The 18,116-nt window shown below is 36.3% G+C and overlaps 1 protein-coding gene across 29 annotated transcripts in view; it reads left to right on the top strand.

Moving 5' to 3' along the window:
• The window catches only part of TCF4 (transcription factor 4), a 345,979-nt gene that overhangs the window by 202,101 nt on the left and 125,762 nt on the right, over positions 1–18,116 (top strand). For 19 of the 29 annotated variants that reach the window (XM_074339930.2, XM_019722107.3, XM_019722094.3 and 16 more), the window contains 2 exons: positions 14,043–14,172; positions 14,630–14,679. The exons of 2 other annotated variants lie outside the window; for them this stretch is intronic. In XM_074339930.2, coding sequence (XP_074196031.1) covers positions 14,043–14,172; positions 14,630–14,679 — 180 coding nt within the window. The remainder of the gene's footprint in view (positions 1–14,042; positions 14,173–14,629; positions 14,680–18,116) is intronic. 8 more of the 29 variants (XM_088798011.1, XM_074339923.2, XM_074339920.2 and 5 more) reach the window with 1 other exon arrangement.

Raw genomic sequence — 18,116 nt, 5'->3', positions numbered from 1 at the left:
GGATGTGGAGCACCCGTTTCAGAGCAAGGATCACATTGGGTCCTGAGGGAGGGGAAGCTTCATGCCCCCTCCTACTACACACATGAAGCCTGGATGTTTGACTATTTATCATTTTGGTATATAAAACAATTTTCAAATAGCAGTGAAATTATGTGTCCCGTTAAGAAGTTTATAAATCAAAACAACCAAAAATGTGAATGGGTAAGATTAGTAGTTCTGAATATGAAAATGCTCTCCAGAAGAAGTAAAGTTACCATATGGCAAACAGTAAGGAAAGGCCTCACACTGTCTCCCTGTAGAAGACCCACTAGATTTGGACGAACCGGACCTGTTCAAAAGCACATTATGCTTAAGTTGAGCAGGCTAGGTGTGAATATTCTGAGGGAAGTGAAAGCTACTTTCACTTTAAATAGGTTTAGATGTTGACAGTGTCCCCAAAAGTAATTAAAAGATGATGTCGTAAATTTTCTTTCAGACCACGCCTTACACACCGTATAGGAAAAGAACATTTATGGGCCACAGAACCCTTAGAGCCATAGAGACTTCAGAATTCAGGAATTCTTCGCATTTTAGGAAGTTTAATATGGTGCACATAACGTGTTCTGTGTAAACCCTCATGGAGTGTGATGCAGCATCTGGTAATTAAACAGATAACTGTTTCTATAGCGAACATGTGAGGAGTCATATACCTAGTAGGATGAAAAAAGATGACAGATAGCCTCAAATCAGTGCAGGTCAGCTTTGTCACAGAACTCCGGAAAGTTTTCAGAGATTTTGGAGTGTAAAATTGAGGCCAAGGGATTGTGAACCTGTAAATGGGAAAAAAAAAAAAAAAAAAGTTATGAAACAGATATCTACCTTTTTTGAAGAAAAAAAAAGTGACAAATAAAACAAATATCATTTGTTAAAGGATTTTAAGCCCATCGTATAAATAACTTGCTTCTTAGAGATCACATAAGGTTTAAAAATATAAAATAATGAAGACCTTTCTACATGGCTAAAAATATATATTTTAGCCAAGTTTGGAAATAGCACCTTTCATCTAAAAAGGTTTGGTACTTCAACCTGTTGGTCTCTCAAAGCGTGTTTCGTTGAAAGACAGCTGGGCTCTCTCTGAAAGGCCCACTGTTGCCTGGGGAGCGTTAGAGAGCTAGCTGACTTTGGTGGATGAAAAAAACCCAGCATTGTCACTGCATTCTGCCCGTGTGCTTTGTGGAGTAGATCGTGGTCCGAAATGGTTCTTACTCCACAGCGGTGCAGGCACTTATCCGGCTCTTCTATAGGAAATCATTTAGGTAAACACAGAAAAGAAGCTGCAGCAGGAAAGTGGGAGGTTCTGTGCACTTGCTCAGACCAGCCCTGGTCTCTACATTTTTGTAATGAGCATTCGGAAATTATAAATAATGACAGAATCTACCCATGAAAAACTAAAATGAAAGTTTATTTTTCATACTTTTAAAAATTAGTCAAGTGGCCTTATCCTTTTTAAATTGACGTTTGAAGGTTTGTTTTTAGTATTTTATATGGAACCTCTCAAATATCGGATAACTCCCTGTGACAGGTTTACCTGGGTTATGTATGCACAAATGTGATCAGATTGTTCTTTATCTTACTATAAACAAAGTTCAAGAAATATTTCTGAAATGAAGATAATCTTTATTTTGCCTTTTCCTACTATCTAAAATTATCTTGCAGAATTCTGCTCTATGAAGTTACTCAAGTGTGCTATTTATAACAAATGTAAGCAATGGAATTTCCGCAAAATAAGAAATACTCTAATAAAGCATCATGATTTGACTAAGGAATTATGGAGGAATTACAGAGAATGGTTAAACCTGCAGATAATTTTTAGAATAATTGATCATACCCTATGGTGCTACTTTTTAAAAACATGCTTTTTCATTAATGTAAATTTACCACATCATTTCATGCTTATTCATTTATTTTTAAAAAACTGCTGGGTTTTTCTGAATTTTCAGAAACACAAAGTTTCCATGGGCATCTTTGCACATATATTTTTGTATACTCGTCCAATTTTATCCTTTGGATACAATTTTAAAATTGAAATTTCAAAGTCATGTGCTTTTAAATTTTGCTGTACATTTTAAATTGCCTTCCAGCGAGTTTATACCAGTTTACATTCTCATTAGCTGTATATGAAAGTAAACTTTCTCACTAGCAGCTGAAAATGTGTCTTATTGTAATTTGCCAAGTATCTTTTCATATATTTATTGCCAAATTTTGATTTTATTTTTTCTATAAGGGAATGGTTTGAGTACTTCATCAACCTATCTGCATTTTTTCTTATTGCAATCTAAGGTCTTTTTATTTATTAAAAATATTTATCTTTCCTTTGAACTATTTGTTGTAGAGATTATTTTCAAACATGTTTTGTGGCTTGCATCATGTTTAAAAAAACAATTATATACCCATAAGTTTCAATATGTTCTTTCAATTTTCTGCATCTAATGTTATAGCTAACAAAGGTTTTCTCTACGTTAAAATTTAAGGAATTTGCTTATATTTTATTATCTTGCTTTTATGTTTTAACCTTTGCATTTAAATACATTTTGGCATAAAATATGACGCAAATACCTACTAATTTTTTTTTTTCTTTAAATGGTGAACAAATTTTTGGTACCATTTATTGAATAATTTCTTGTTTCCTCATTGATTTTTAAATGACATCTTCATTCTAAATTTCTCTATACATACCTCCATGTCTGTCCCTTCTGGGAGCAGTACCATACTGTTTTAATTTACTTTGCTTAAAATATATATGTATATGTATACATATACGTACATGTAGTAGTTCCCTCAATTTCTTTGTAAAAAATTTCTTAGCTATAATTATCATGCCTTTAGTTTATTTAGTTAAATTTAGAATCCTGTGTTCTTGCTTTCCCCACCCATTTTTCTGTATTTGGCATTTTGTTTGTATTTGCATTAAAAGTCTAATTTAATTTTGAGTCATCAGGTCAGTTTTACTCAGGTACTTTTCTGCAAAATATTTGTGTGAAAAGATTAAAAGAATTTGGTTCCTTTCACAACTGATAAGTGACATTATTTTGGTGTTTTAGAAGTGTTTGTATTGCTAAATCATGTCATGATTTGTGTTAAACTGGCCTGTGAACTAGTTCAAATAATTAGTGTCATATGCTCCATATCGAAATGTATTTATAATGAGTAATTATGGGAAAACTAATAAAATATATGCCTGTCCTACATCCTTGAAGATAGAATATAAATGGTTATCAATGCTCTACAATTACTCTCACGAAATTTAAAAATTTCAGCCATGTTCTAAATCCGTAAAGTGAGTTGGTTGTTTATTGTTCAAATATCATCTTTCTCATAAAGATTGAAGGCTGCTTATAAAATATTATGTGTGTGAATATGGAGTAAGCTGAAAGATCGGAGTCTGGTTAGTTTACCTAGGAAAGATTTTCTCGGGTTCTGAATGGACTTTTAAAAGAGGGACAGGTCGCTTGAAGTGGCAAAGCTGCCGAGGTGAAGGCTGAACCTGTGAGGCTGGCAGTGGCTAGAGATGAGGAGAGAGGAGAAGGCTGTAGAGGAGTCTGGGGTTCCATGTGACTCTCACTGCACTTAGGCCAAGTTGAGAGGAAGATACGGATGAGGAGGTTCTGTATCGCCAGTGCCTGGACCAATGGCTGCCTCGCCATAGCTGTTCAGCGCAGCTTAGTGGACCAAATGTGTGGAACAAGAAAGAGAGGCCAGAAGGACGGATGGAGCGAAATTGTCTGGAGTGGGTTGAGCTGTGCGAGTATTTGCAAGCTCTAAAGGTTTTTCTGCTGAAAGAAAAGGAGCAGCTCTGGGCTCTAGAAAGTTAAATCCTGACAGCAGTATATGAAGATTCAGAGTGGGGCTGAGGTGAAGGGGAGAGTCAGGAGTGCGGGTGGCTTCCATAAAATTTTGTGGTATTTCTACCATGGCAGAATAATTGAACTTTGAGGATGTGTCCTATAAAAACACTATACCTTCATCTTAGAAAAGAGGTCAGCAAACTATGGCTGCAATCTGGCCCACAGACTATTTTTATAGATAAAGTTTTGTTGGAACACTGCCTCACCTGTTCATTTCCATTTCCATTTCTACCTGGCTGATTTAGTACTGCAACAGCAGAGCTGAGTAGTTGCAATAGGGACCTTCAGGCTGGAAATGACGATTTACTATCTGACCCTTTAAGAAAACACTTGATGACCTCTGTCTTAGAATATTGTTCTTAGTGGTGGCATTCTGGAAACGTTAGCCCAGTCAGAAGAGTTCATACAAATTGGAACATGAATAGACTAAAGAAAGTTTAGGCCATATAAATTCCTATGAAGAAATATATCAAAAATTTGTATTGTATTTGAAGCTCAGTTCTTGTTGGTGCCTTACCTTATTTCTATCTCTAGTCTACTGTGGCCATTTGTGGGGCCTTAAGTCCACTATCTTTTCATCCTGTCTGACCCAGCCCATTATCCATAATTAAGAAATTAGAATTCCAGTGCTAAATATCAAGTTAAGACTTCTTGTTACTTACTAAGGAGAGTAATTTCTCAGCCAGCTCTTTTAATTTCTTCTAGCCAGTTTTATGTGCTGTGTTCCCCAGAGTACTAACCTCTCTCTTCAAAACTTTCCACACTCCATCCCTCTTTTTGTCACTGCCTTTGTTCCTCTTTCCTGCTGTGTCTTTTCTTCTGGGGATGTGTGGTATCCCTGAATCTGTTCCTCCGGGTGGTACCTGCGTTACCCCAGATTCTCTCTAGAACCTGGCCTCACTGGGTGAATGAAGAACGTTTGACACTGCAACATATTTAGAGAAGTCCAGCCATTTTCCAACCAAACCAATCATAGATGAAAACAAATGTAAAACATCATGTGTGTTTACAAATGATGACACAGAATTTACAAATGCTGACTCCTCAAATATATTTTAAAAGCTTAGAGAATAATCAGGAAGCCGTAGAAGTTTTGGGGAAAGATGTGTTGAGTCTTTGACATGGTGAGGATCAAATTTTAGTTTTGATGGGAAATGATTTTAAAAGCCAGTCCAGAGGCATAGGAGGAAAGCAAAGGACCAGACTTAATGTATAGGTGTAGGAGTTTTATGTCTACCGGGCTAGCGATGGAGAAGTTATCTTCATGACCGTAAACAGTGAAATCACGTAAGCATATTCTGTAGTTGATTAATTAGTTATTAAGGACATGATATGTAGCAGGGCCTACTGTGCTAGGTGCCAAGAATGTAAAAGTGACTGAGGCTCATTTTCTGCTCTTGAGGAACCTCCAGACTAGAAGGGAGAAATTAGATGCATAAACACTTACTTGCCATACAATACGGGAAATGTTACAACCGATGATTTTTTTTCAGATGAAATAGAGAGAAAAGTCTCTAAGAAAGAGAACTGAATGTGAGAGGACTAAAATGAGAGCAGACTAGGGGAAAAGAAATAACAACAACAAAATGATAATAATAATAAAAAGAAAGAAAAAGAATTTGAACCTCGTTAGAGAAGGCAGTTGACCACACTATGGCAATCAAGGGTAGAGAAGACTAACAAGAGGCTGTGGAGAACAGAAGCAGTGGCAGTGAGAGAGTTCAGACACAGACCTGGGATTTCAACTGAGATGGCATGCTGTTTTATGGCCTAACACTTCTTGGCCGATTACAAATTTATATAATGTACAGTATATGTGATACTTATATATACTAATATACTGTGTTACATTCTAACTTATACAACAATATGTTATATAATAATTGTATTCATATGTGTGTGTGTGTGTGTGTGTGTGTGTGTGTGTGTGTGTATAATACTTACAATTAATCAAGGCTGAGTAAGTGCTAGGAACTTTGATAAGTACATTATATTATCTAAGTTAATTCTTACAATGAGTCACTGTAATTTATACCAACATTGCCCAAACAAGAAGCCTGAAGCCGGCAAGGGTTAGACAGATTTTCCAAGGTTATCCAAGAGGTAAGTGGCACTCACACACAGGCCTATCCGACTCTGCTGATTTAGAGGCTCCTCCAGAGTAAGTTTGACAGATGAGCTTTTGATGTGAGGATGAAGTAAAGAGAAAGAGATTGACTCCTCCTAATGGTTGGGGTGAGGGCAAGAAAAACGGAGAGTAAGAAATCTGGAGGGAGGGAGTGTGTGGGGCAGAGGAGACGCACAGGCTTTGAAGTCAAGCCTAAGTGAATTCCCATCCTGGCTCTGCTGCCTGCCAGCCACATGGCATTGGCCAGGCAGCGTTCCCACGCTGAATGTCCCCTTGTGTACAGTGGGGGGAGGGGGGTCATATCTTCTGCCTTGTTAGCAGCTGTGTCTGGCTCTTAGCATACAGTTACAATAGCTGCTGCTAACTATCCCTATTACCCTTCTCACTACTCTTCACATTCTTCCTCCTTCTCTTCTTACTACTAGTACTACTATTAGTAATAGTAATAGCTACTATTATTAGAGCAACAGTAATTGGAATGGCTAATGGAACAGATTCATGCTAAAAAATTCTAAGATAGTTACCTAAGTTCTCCATTTGATCCATAGCAATAGTTCTTCTGTGTTCATTTCAATATTTAGTGAGCATTTGCCATGGCGGGTCTCCGTACTAGGCAATAGGGAGTTAAAACATGAGTAAGTTATTTCCTCTCTTAATTAGTATTTAAACTAGTTTGGCCTTTATGCCACATTTCTTGATAAGCCACGTATGTAGGAAAGAGAACTTTGGTGGGTAAACTGTTAATGCTCATTGAAAGCAGACCCACTTAGAGCAGGAGGCCTGGAAGGATAGTCAGGACATAAATAATTTCACAATGATTTGAAGATTTCCTTATGCAATTTCTGCTTCTCCAGATAACCTAAGCCTTCTCGTGTCATGTGGTACGCTTGTCACCTTATTTACAAGTTCCAATAGTTGTCGGGATACTTTATTTTACGAAATCTTATAGAGTTGGCCATTAGACTTAATCCGGCACCTATGCCAGGTGCTGGGTAAGCAGTGTAAATGAGACCCCCGTCCCTATCCTCCAGGAGAACAGCCTCTACCGTACGTGAAAATGGTTTTTATAGACCTTTGCTCAGAGGGGAAGGCATTTACAACAACCTTGAAATGGAACCTTCCCCACTCAATATGAAGAAGACTGACATGTGACAGTGTGATATTCCTTTATTTTACAAAAATAGCAACCTGGCCAAATATACTTTTCAGCACATTTCTTATAGCCACATGTTTATATTTATAGGATAAGTGGCATTAATTCCCTCATATGTTAACAGGCCTTATTCAAATTGTTCTATTTTTACTGTGGAACAAAATTGCTGAAGAGAAACAGTTTTAGGCAAGTAGTGATTATAGCATACTTATCAAATTATACATTAAATAAACTTCCTGCCCCGAGAAGGGACATAATCTGAAAAGAAGTTAGTTATCTTAAATTCTGTATTGTTTATATAAGATTTCTTCAAATCCACTTTTATTGTAGGTTACTGATTGCTTTTGTGTTTTCTTTTTGCTGTCTTTCTTCTCACTAATAAATGTAATCCTCTTTTTAATATGTAATAGATGACTTGGGATTCCACAATGGTTATTCAGAAACTATGGAAAGACCTCCTCACTTTATTGTACACGATACATAATGTTTTTTGTTTTTTTTTTAATTTGAGAGGTAGTCAGATAGGTGAATGCATAAATCTTGCCAACTTTCGGGCAGCTGTAATTTCTATACTAAAATGCATGAGTTTTTACTTGATTATTACTGTTATACATTAAATAATAGTTACTATGGTAACCTTTGAATCACATTATGACATTTAAATATAAGGTATTGTGTTTATTTATAGCAAAAGACAATATATTTGAATGTTTGGTGAAATATAATCACTACTAAAATAATTTTGTACAAGGTCAATTGAATTCTTTGGGAGTTATGCAAATTTCCAACCAAAACTATTAAGTGCATTCATTTATTTTTTGGTAACATTACGGGAGAATAAATATTTTTTTTTAATAGCATGATATATATCACATAATATTTATTAAATGTCTACAATTAGCCTTGCAAGGGAGAAACAAAATTGAACCAATTTGAAGTCATTTATCAATGGCTAATCCAGTATTAAGAATTTGAATTTATTTAGCATCACATGATTGATAAAATTCTATCAAATACTTTTGTTATTTTTGCATACCTAGTGTGACTAGTTTTGTTCTCATGTATAGTTGAATTAACAGTCACAGTTTGCTCATCCTTGCAAAAGCAAAATTAAATGAGCCATTGAAGTAACCCTTGTGGCAGTTCCAGGAAAATGGCCACTTAAGCTGAAATTATTGAGATTGATTGTTGGCCAGTTTCTTTGTTAAATATGGAACAAAACTGCCCATTTCTTGTTGCCAGCGTAGCTCTAGGCCATGAGGCTGTGTCATCACTGTTTATGTAGACCCTCATACTCTTTTCCAGTTTTTTTATGGTGACTTTTCAAAATTATTATCTCAATGTATACTTCTCCACTGAAAGTGGAATAGAGTATCTGACTGACAGCCATTCACAACTCTTGAGGAATCTTTTATACAATCATCAATGGATTGTAATATGGGACTGTGAATTGGAGGGACCGGGGAAGGAGGGTAACTATGGGCTAGACACCAGCTCTGCTGGACATTTTACATATGTTGTCTCATCTGCTGCTGGTAACACTGTGATAGGGCTTTCATTATTCCCTTTATACAGAGGAGGGGAATATGGTTGAAAGCAGTTGCAGAACTAACCCCCAGTCATATTGCTTGTGTGCCTCTGAGCTAGGGCTCCAGCTGATGTGTCCAACTCGTACCCTCCCTTTTTCCTTAGGAGGTTGAGATTCTACTTCTGACTGGTTACAATGTGCAGTTCACGTTTACAGTAGAAATGGAAAACGCTGACCGAAAGCCCTTAAAAGAACGTTTTTGCGACATGATAATTTTAATACTCTGCCCTTCTCTACAGCACAGTAGCAATCTGTGAAGCCCCTGATTATGAAAGTTACCCTGCCATCTTTTCTTCCTAAATATCCTGAGTTCTCTTTTGTTGAAACCAAGCATAAGACAGAAATCAAAATACACCAAAAAGGCACATTCCAGGACCTTCAGGCTCAGGAGTAAAAGCTGTCCAAAGGCTGACCTTCAGTTTTGAGCTCTGAAGTTAAAAAGTGGACAGGTGGAAATATTGTGTTCTTCATTGCCCTTTGGTGCAAGATATATTCTATGTTGCAGAGTAAGTGCCAACCGCAGCAAAATGACCGTCCCCTCCTGCTACTATAGAAAGTCAGCAATGGCCCTTCTGTGGTCAAAATGGCAAATTCAGCAGCAGCTATTCGATAGGGATTTGCAAAAACTTCCCTGTGGCTGTTAGGAATCTTATTCAGCAGTGTCTTTCAAAACCCAATTCTGTGCAGAATGAACTCTGTAGAAATGACCTCAGTTGTGATTTTAAAAGTGTTTTCAATAAATCTAATTTGTAATGTTTCTCAGCATGTATTTTGCACTCAGCACTGTGAAGTCGATTAGGTACCTGTACATATATCCAGTATTCGTAAGTTTTATTGTGGTTCAGAATTTTCTTTCCATATTCACGTAAAGCTTACCAAAATTCCTGGCTTTAGAGAGTCAGTTCGCCATACAAAGCCACTATACATCACTTAGGTTTGTGATGAAAGAATGGAATTGCAGCTGTGTGAGTACTAGAATACCCAAACATGAATTAGACTCACAAGCATTTGGCAATAGTTCAGAAAAGGAGCTTAATCTGGTTTCATCTGAGACTGCTTTTCTCTGTTCTATAACATCCCCCCAAGATGTTGTGTCTGATATCGGATCACAACGTAATGGGAGTGACGCAAAATCAGAGAAAGCCCTAAGAAACCAGGGGCACATTTGCCTTTCCCCAGAGATTTTTTTTTCTCTTCTACTTCTTTTTGTTCCTCTCCCAGATTTCAACTCTGAAATTCAGGGTCATTCACCTATTAGATGAATTAATTATAAGCCCAAAAGCAGCATTCATCGTACTCTGATCTCACTCATATCTATAATTAAGGGTAAATATAATCTTCCTTTTTAGAAATGTGCCACCCACCCATTACATTTAAAGTGCTGACTGAAATGAAATAATAGTTCACAGAAAGATGATTTTAGTTTAAGAAGAAAAAAGTTGATAAATTAAGCTTGAAGCAGTTAGTTCTATTTTTGATTACCATTCAGTTATAAATCTAATTTGAGATATATGCTGCTTTTCTGTTACTCAAGTTTAATTCATGGTTTGCATTCTCGGTTGCATAAGCAGAGAGTTCAGTGGTTGATCAAGGATGTTAAAAAGCTTCCCCCAAAAGAAATGGGGGCCAGGTTGAGAATGTGTTCGAAAGGCAGTCTGAAACCCAGATCTGATGTAAAAGCAACAAAAATTTTAATTGAAAGGGACCCTCACAGAATGCTGCACTTGGCATGTCAGTGGCTGTGTTGGGACTGGCTCTGCTGAAGAATTGGCTGCAGGGGGTGGACCCCAAAATATTTAAACCTGATCGACAAAGTCAGCCTATTTTGTTCTTTGGTTAGGGTATTTTGAGTCTTAAAATTGTCTTTCAAGAAAATAAGGACTGAACAAGGGGAAGGGCTCGTCTCATCACATTTCAGACAGTTAAACAAAATGCTAAACTATGGGTTTAAGATTTACAGGTTAGCTCTTCAAGATGCCACATCTTGCTTCCAGTGTTTCCTGGCAGATGCGGGCAGCTTTCTACTGGGACCCAGCATAACCGCAGAGCATGAGCTTGCACAATGTCAGAAACCTAAAACCTTTGTAATCCTATTTAAGGCAAACGAGAATGTGCCCGTTTTAAAAGTATACTTTAGCTTTCAAACTTAACTTTTATTAACCATAAATGTGTCTTTATATACATACATATGTATATATTTGTGTAGGTAAATTCATAGATAAATGAATTCCTTATCCACTTTATGCAATATTTAATTTAGCTTATTAAATTGAATGCCATTAACTTTTTAAAATTCATAAACTCAGGTTTTTCAGCTGCTGGAAAATTTTTTATCTTATTGCTACAGAGAGTTAAGTGTGTGACATAAAGGCCAAACAATAGTAAATGGTCATTGTTCATTTCACAAGTATACTCTACAATAACAACACATATTTTTTATCTTAATTTTCCCGGGGGGGTGGGGTGGTTAGGGCCCCCTTAAGTGTGAGGAAATGCTTATTTTTGTTGCATTAGAAGAATGATTCCATTGTCTGAGTGAAAAATAAAAAGGAACAAACAGGTCTAAAAAGATAGAAACAGGAATGTGCTTTGTAAAAAAAAAAAAAGAAAGATTAGCACAAGCCACTAAATGTTTGTAAGCGCTGTCTGGTCTTAGTACTAAGTCACTCTAACGTAGTTCATGTGGCTGGCTGTACATGCGAGAGTTGTATGCATGATTTATTTGCAACTGGCCCATGAAATGATTTTATTTTAAATTAACAACAATAAGGTCAGCCACAGGCAGTTAGCTCTCTTCTAGTTACCATTTTATATTTTTCACAGCTCTATGGTGAATGCTGCTAAAGTACGGTATAACAACCTTGTTCGTTTTTAGTGTGACCTATTGACTACATCTATCTACTTTCTTGGGAGTGAAAACCTTTGCCACCAGGACCAACAAAATAAATCAATGGTTAAGCTCCTTAAAAAGACAAATAAAGATTTCAACATATTTGCTCAGCCCTTTTCTAAATGTTTTATATCATTTTAGAAAAAGGAAAATGAAGAGGGTATTACCTATCTCCAATACTAAGTCATCCACGGTTACCAACAGACGAAGGGCAGTAGGGGAGGACACAGAGGGAAAAAGGGGTCAAACAGATGGTGAGCACACAATGGATATACAGATAGCACAGTATAAAGTTGTACACCGGAAATTTATATAGTGTCATTAACCAATGTTACCCCAATACATTTCCTTAAAAAATAAGATACCAAAAAAAATTATCAATTGTATCATTTTCAAACTCCTGTTTCCAATGAAATGAAGACTCATTTGTAGATTTACCAAACTAGAACGAGGTTGTGATTTTAAATTGTTCAGTTTTATTGATGGAAATTTCAAAGAAATCTGGGATATGCATTTGGACTTAAATAAATACAGACTTTGTTAATAAGATTTACCAAGAGTGAAATTTTGAGTTGAGATTCTAAAATGTTGGAATGCCAGTCCTAAAATGACAAAGAAATCACTTGATGTTCCGCTGTTGGATTTCTGACTTGTAGAAAACTTTTATTATAAAGAGCTCTGTATTTTAGTTTGTCATTGTATGGCATTTTGATATCCTAAATTCAGAAGAGGCAATAGTTGAGCATGCAGATGTCAGATTTTTTTCTGGTAAATAATCTGGTTTTTATTAGGTGTTTATGTGGTAAATATTAAGATACTTGCAGTGAGTTTATTACTCAAAATGTACTTCCAACTTAAAATCTCATCCTTGAAGTTTTATTTTAAACTAAGGTGTATTATGTATCTCTTCGAAAAGTCTTAAACTGGAATCAGCAAAGGCAAGCTTGTCAGTAACTGATTAGTCCTTTATAGATTACTCATCCAGCACTGAAAAAAATCCCTTAAAATGGAGAGGTTCTCTTTATGATATTTAGCTATATGGCAGTGGAAAGGGGAGGCTTGAATTTTTGATTTTCCAGCTTATGGGTCATATTTGACCAACTGCTTTCACTAGAAGACATGCCACTTTGTTGAGCTATTTAGGAATCAAAAAGACTGTCTTAATTTAAAACAAGGACCCTTTGTTTTAGTTGGTGACTGCCTTGTGAAATTTTTCAGTTCTCAGCGGGTTAACCAGGGAACAGGGGCAGAGTCATAATTGGCCTATTTAGAGTATTTTGCATGTGAATAGTGTGTTAGTGAAGCATCCCTAAGTCTGTTGTGAGTGACATGGTGATTAGAATTTAGATTAGGGAAAACACATTCTGTACTTTATCAAGGACAGTAATTAGTTCAGTCAGTAAAAGTTGATTACAAGTAACGATAAAGTTAGATTTTTAGTACTTAATTTTAAAATTTCTTTATTAAATAGTAAATTTGTTCTTAATATAAATGGTAGTATCTACACTAGTTTTCTTGCATATCAGAATAATTAAAAGAACAATGTGTTCAATGCAGAGTATAATCAGGCGATTTATATGTTATGGGTAAGTTTCTATGCATTTTTTAGAAAATGTAATATTATTATATAATCTTTCATATGTCATCATTTTCGAAGGTGTAGTAATTTGTCACACTGTGATCAGTTAATGATATTTGTGAAAGTTTTCCAGTGTTCAGATAAATGTTTAATCTGTGGGGATGTGTTTCAGCCTCCGATAGTCCTCAAGAGGGCATTCTAAAGTCTTTTAATTTGTTCCTGTTAGCTTCGAATGCCTACTATTTCTATAATTTTGGAAGTTAGTGTGAAGGTCTGAATTTCCTCCTGGTTCAGCTGGCATTTTCTGTTCCGTGGGTGGCGTGTGAATGTGTGGAGGGTCAGGCCATACCAGTGCAAAGGCAGAGACGGGAGCCCCTACATTCACCCCCAACGGGAGCCGCCCGGCAAGTCCTGTGCGTTCGAAAAATCAAAGTCTTCTTGGTTCTTGTTAAGGAAGGGCGTGAATAGTTCCCAGATATGAGCCTAAGTCTAGATAAAGAAAACATTAGTCTTACATAAGTGCCCTTTTCCTATAAAATTAAAACGTTAGTTAGTCGTCTTAAAAGATTAAAAGATTGCTTTAAAGGGAATCACCTTCTACCTCCCTCTCCAAAGTAGAGTATTAAAAAATTCACATAGTTTATGCTAGCTTCTGAGACCGCTTTTCTTTTTCTTTTAGTTTCGTTGTGTTTTAATTGTTTCAGCTTAGCAGATGCTGTTTTCTTTATTATGTTGGTTTAAGTACTAACAATCAGTTGGGGGGTGGTGAATGTGAAAAATTAACCTGATAATGTTTGTTTTCCCTTTTTTAACCTTTTAGCAGAGTCTCCTTGGAGGTGACATGGATATGGGCAACCCAGGAACCCTTTCGCCCACCAAACCTGGTTCCCAGTATTATCCGTATTCTAGCAATAACCCCCGAAGGAGGCCTCTTCACAGTAGTGCCATGGGTAGGTATTCCTCTGTCTGACGCCTGAGTGACTATTAGTAGTCTTTTTCTTTCTTTCTTCCTTTTTTAATACCATCTCATCCTACCCTCACTCCCCACAAAGAGAAAAAAAACCCAAAAAACATAAAATTTTGCTCAGTTGTCAGGCTCATGACTCCCCCTCAGTAGGACATTGGGTGGGTATGCTAACAACTTGTAAGTAGCAGGAGAACCGTTTTGGTGTAACGCTCATTTCTTGTGTTGTCTTGGCTGCCCTTTTAAGAAACAATGACGGCATTAAAAAGTGAAAAAGGCAGAAATTGATTTCTGTCAGAATAAAAGATGAACGTGGTACCGACATTTTGGTAAAGTAACGATTTAAGAAAATCCGGTCTAATCTAAATGGCTTCGTGGTTTAATCTGCTTTAGTTAGGAAAAGGGGCATGCGGGGAGCTCACAGCCTCTTCATTTTCTTTCAGAGGTACAGACAAAGAAAGTTCGCAAAGTTCCTCCAGGTTTGCCATCTTCAGTAAGTACTGCTTGTTTCTGCTTTGTATATTGTTTATTTCCGTTCTGTTTTGTGAGATGCGAGGGCGATAAGAGTAAATGAGGTTCCATGCCCCAGAGCAGCATGTTTATCTAGAATGTGGATGAGGAAGGAGTGATCTGCACGTCCAGCCACCTGACCCAGGTTGGAGTGATTAATGGCATATCCCGGAAGACTGGGTGGTTGTGTTGATATTCAGCAGGTTAAGCTCTGACGAGAGCCCTGAAAAGGTGCCTGAAGTTGGAGGAGTTTTACCTGTACAGAGCTTTCAAGAGAATGAGTATTAGTTTCATGTGTTGGTTAAATTCTTTGTCAGTATTATGATGATTTATGGATTTGCATGCGAAAGGAGATTTGTGGAGAGGATTTAGGAAAAATTTACATGGGTTTCAGCCCAGAGTGCAGGGAGAATGTCTCTATTTTCTAGAGAGGTTGCTGAATAGAGAGAATGCAAAGGTAGCTGCATCAGTAGCCATTTGTGTCTGGAATGCCAGGTGACAACTAGAAAAATCCAGCTGTAACCAAAAGCATTCTGGGTCTTTTTGAATCGCTGGAGCTGTATGCAGGAGGGGCTGAGGTCCTTCCAGTCCCGTTAGCAAACGGTGGTTGTGATCACAACTAAATTCGTATCTTATTTTCCATTCTTATATATATTTTTAAATTTGAGGTCCTAGATCACTTTATTGAATTTTGTTTAAAACTGGTCTGTGTCTAATAATTTCCTCCTTATGTAGAATAAAAATATGAGTTCCTCCCTTCTTTCTTTGTTACCTTCTCCTTTTTGCCTTTTATCCACTCTCTCTTCCTTCCTGCCCATAAGATAGATATTTTAATTTAATTCTGTGTTCTAAGGGCACTATTATTCTTTGAAAAGAATGCTAATGAGCCTTATTATAAGTTCTTATTCTCTAAAATAAAATTTTATTTTGATTTCTGAAAATATATGAGTAATCAATACTTGCATATTAGTTTTATTTCATTTTTAATAAGTTGCAAGAGTAACAGTTTTGCAAATGTGCTAAAGTTAACCCAAACACCTCTGTATTTGAGCTGATTTCAGTTCAGTTCATCCAAAAAAATTGATAAGTGAATATATCAGAATATTTCTCATCAGGAAAAAAATACAAATTGTATATGCTGATCATCACAAATGTGGTAATGTTCAAGAGGCATCACAAAATTATCCATAAATATAGAAAAACATTGTGTAAATAAAACTGCCAATGGTATATAAAATAGTCACTTTGGACTACCAATAAGTGACTTAAAAATGGATTGAGTGGTTCATCCTTTGATTTTCTCTCTTGCATTGAAATTGGCTACTATCCCCTCAGGTTTTTATAAGTATATTTTAAGCTTGAAGTTTGTGGTGGATTTAATGTAGATGAAACTTTAGCTTTTAATAGCTTTTATGACAACTTCAAATGATATAGCCCTCACAGCTGTTTACATTTTAAACATGCCTGAACCTAATACGGACAGTATTAAATACAATAAGTGAACCTTTGAATGTTCTGAAATGTAGAATAGCTCTGTGCTCTAATAGCCATGCAAAACTTAAGCCCAGAATACCCTATTTATACCTCATATTCACATAAATTTTGTTTTTCCCAATGCTAAAATAATGCAGAAATCTACACAATTTCTAAGGAGTGTTTTGGTGTGGCATTGGATATTATCTTTCTGTTTAATCATTGTTACCAACATTTTTCATAATTCATTGTAAATTTTTAAGTATTTCCATGGAAATTTTCAGTAGCATAGTTTTTCTTTGCTATTAAGAGACTTTATGTGTTGCTGCTATGTTGTCATATGTTCAGAAATATAAAAATATCTTTCCTTTCTTCCCAGTAAATCTGCACTTGGAAATTTAGTTTGTATCATTGAATTTTTGGTTTTTGGTGGTCAGTTTCGGATTCATTCCTAGAAAATTTATCTTGGCTAAATGTTTTAATTGTCCTTATGGTACATTTTGGTAAATAGAGTCCCTTTTTTGAAAGACAGGAAGGGAAGTTCGATTGAAATGGAAATTTTACCGTTGTTATTTTTGTTTGTTTGTTTTTGTTTTAATTGAGAAGAATAAGATAGTTTGGTTGATTTTAGAATCCAGTCATCTATTGATTGTCATTACTTAAAAAAAAACAAAAAACTCAGCTCTGTTTAAATAGCAGTTTAACTTAGTTTGTAATAGCTTTGTGGTGTGCATTGATTGCATACCTTACCACCACACAAAATGTTTATTTCATTTTGACCCAAAGAGGTGGTCTGTATGGGACACTATTAACACTTTTGCCCCCATACATCTATATTTCTATACTTTTAGGTCTGTCCTATGGTTTTTCTCTTTTTAAGCTTAAATAAAATTATGAATATTTATTTGACCAAAGATACCTCTAAAACTTGCTTCAATATGTATGAATATTTTTATAACAAATAAGGAAAAATTGCGGGTGATAAAAGGTGTCTTTTGGAGTGATTATGACTAGATAAAGACATTTATATGTTTTCTTCCATACATATTTACCATGATAAATAGTAATAAATCTGTCACAATCTGTTGTGTCAACTCACTTTTTCTTTTCAAAATGGGCTCTTTCTCTTTCTTAAGATAAAACAAAGAACATTTTAAACTGTAACATCTGTAATCAGATATTATTTATGACACGACTGTGGCATGGAGGCTGGACTTCTTTTGCCTCCATTAGGCTGGATCTTCACAGGAAATCAGGAGAGTGAGGGACTTGCCTGGCTCTGTTTTTGAAAATACTGCAGCATCTGTGGGAGAGAGAAAACATAGCCTGGCCCTTCATCATACCATGGATCTGGCAGGCTCCTTAAATGTGTGTGTGTGTACTGTGTGCTGCTTCTAGGGACCTCAAGTCACTGTAGAAGCATGACTGAGAGGATGGCAAAAGAACCATCCTGCAGGGTCTGTGGCACAGGCGCAGTGGAGGGGAGGAAGTCTGCCCCCCTGGAGAACAGAGGCCTGTAGTTAGGGCTAGGGTGATGTTTTGTTAAAGGAAAGGATGTGTGAAATGACAACTCTCTAATTGCCCACCAGAGCCCTCCTTAGCACATACAGTAGAACATTTTCATGTTCTCTGTTCAAGTTTTAGTATGTTGCTCTTTTCAGTCACATCCCAGTTTCGTGTAGCCTTTAGCTTTTTTTTTAATGAGACTTTAGTAATAAAGCTTTGTCTTTTGTTGATGCCAGAATTTGCTTTTCCTATGTAATTTCTTGTATCTACTTGTGAACTTACTGTTTGATTTCTACATCTCGGTTTTCTTTTTTAAAGCATTATCACCTTAAACTTAATATTTTTCGACTCTACAGCTCTTCCCAGCAAATTTCTTATCTTTGCATAACCTGATAATCGTACATATTAAATCATGAGTTCATGCAGAAAACAATATACCAC

The sequence above is a fragment of the Rhinolophus sinicus genome, chromosome 4, assembly GCF_057876585.1.
Source record: "Rhinolophus sinicus isolate RSI-liver-muscle chromosome 4, RSI-T2T, whole genome shotgun sequence".
In the NCBI taxonomy this organism is placed as follows: domain Eukaryota; kingdom Metazoa; phylum Chordata; class Mammalia; order Chiroptera; family Rhinolophidae; genus Rhinolophus; species Rhinolophus sinicus.
This window is presented reverse-complemented; position numbering and strand designations above follow the sequence as displayed.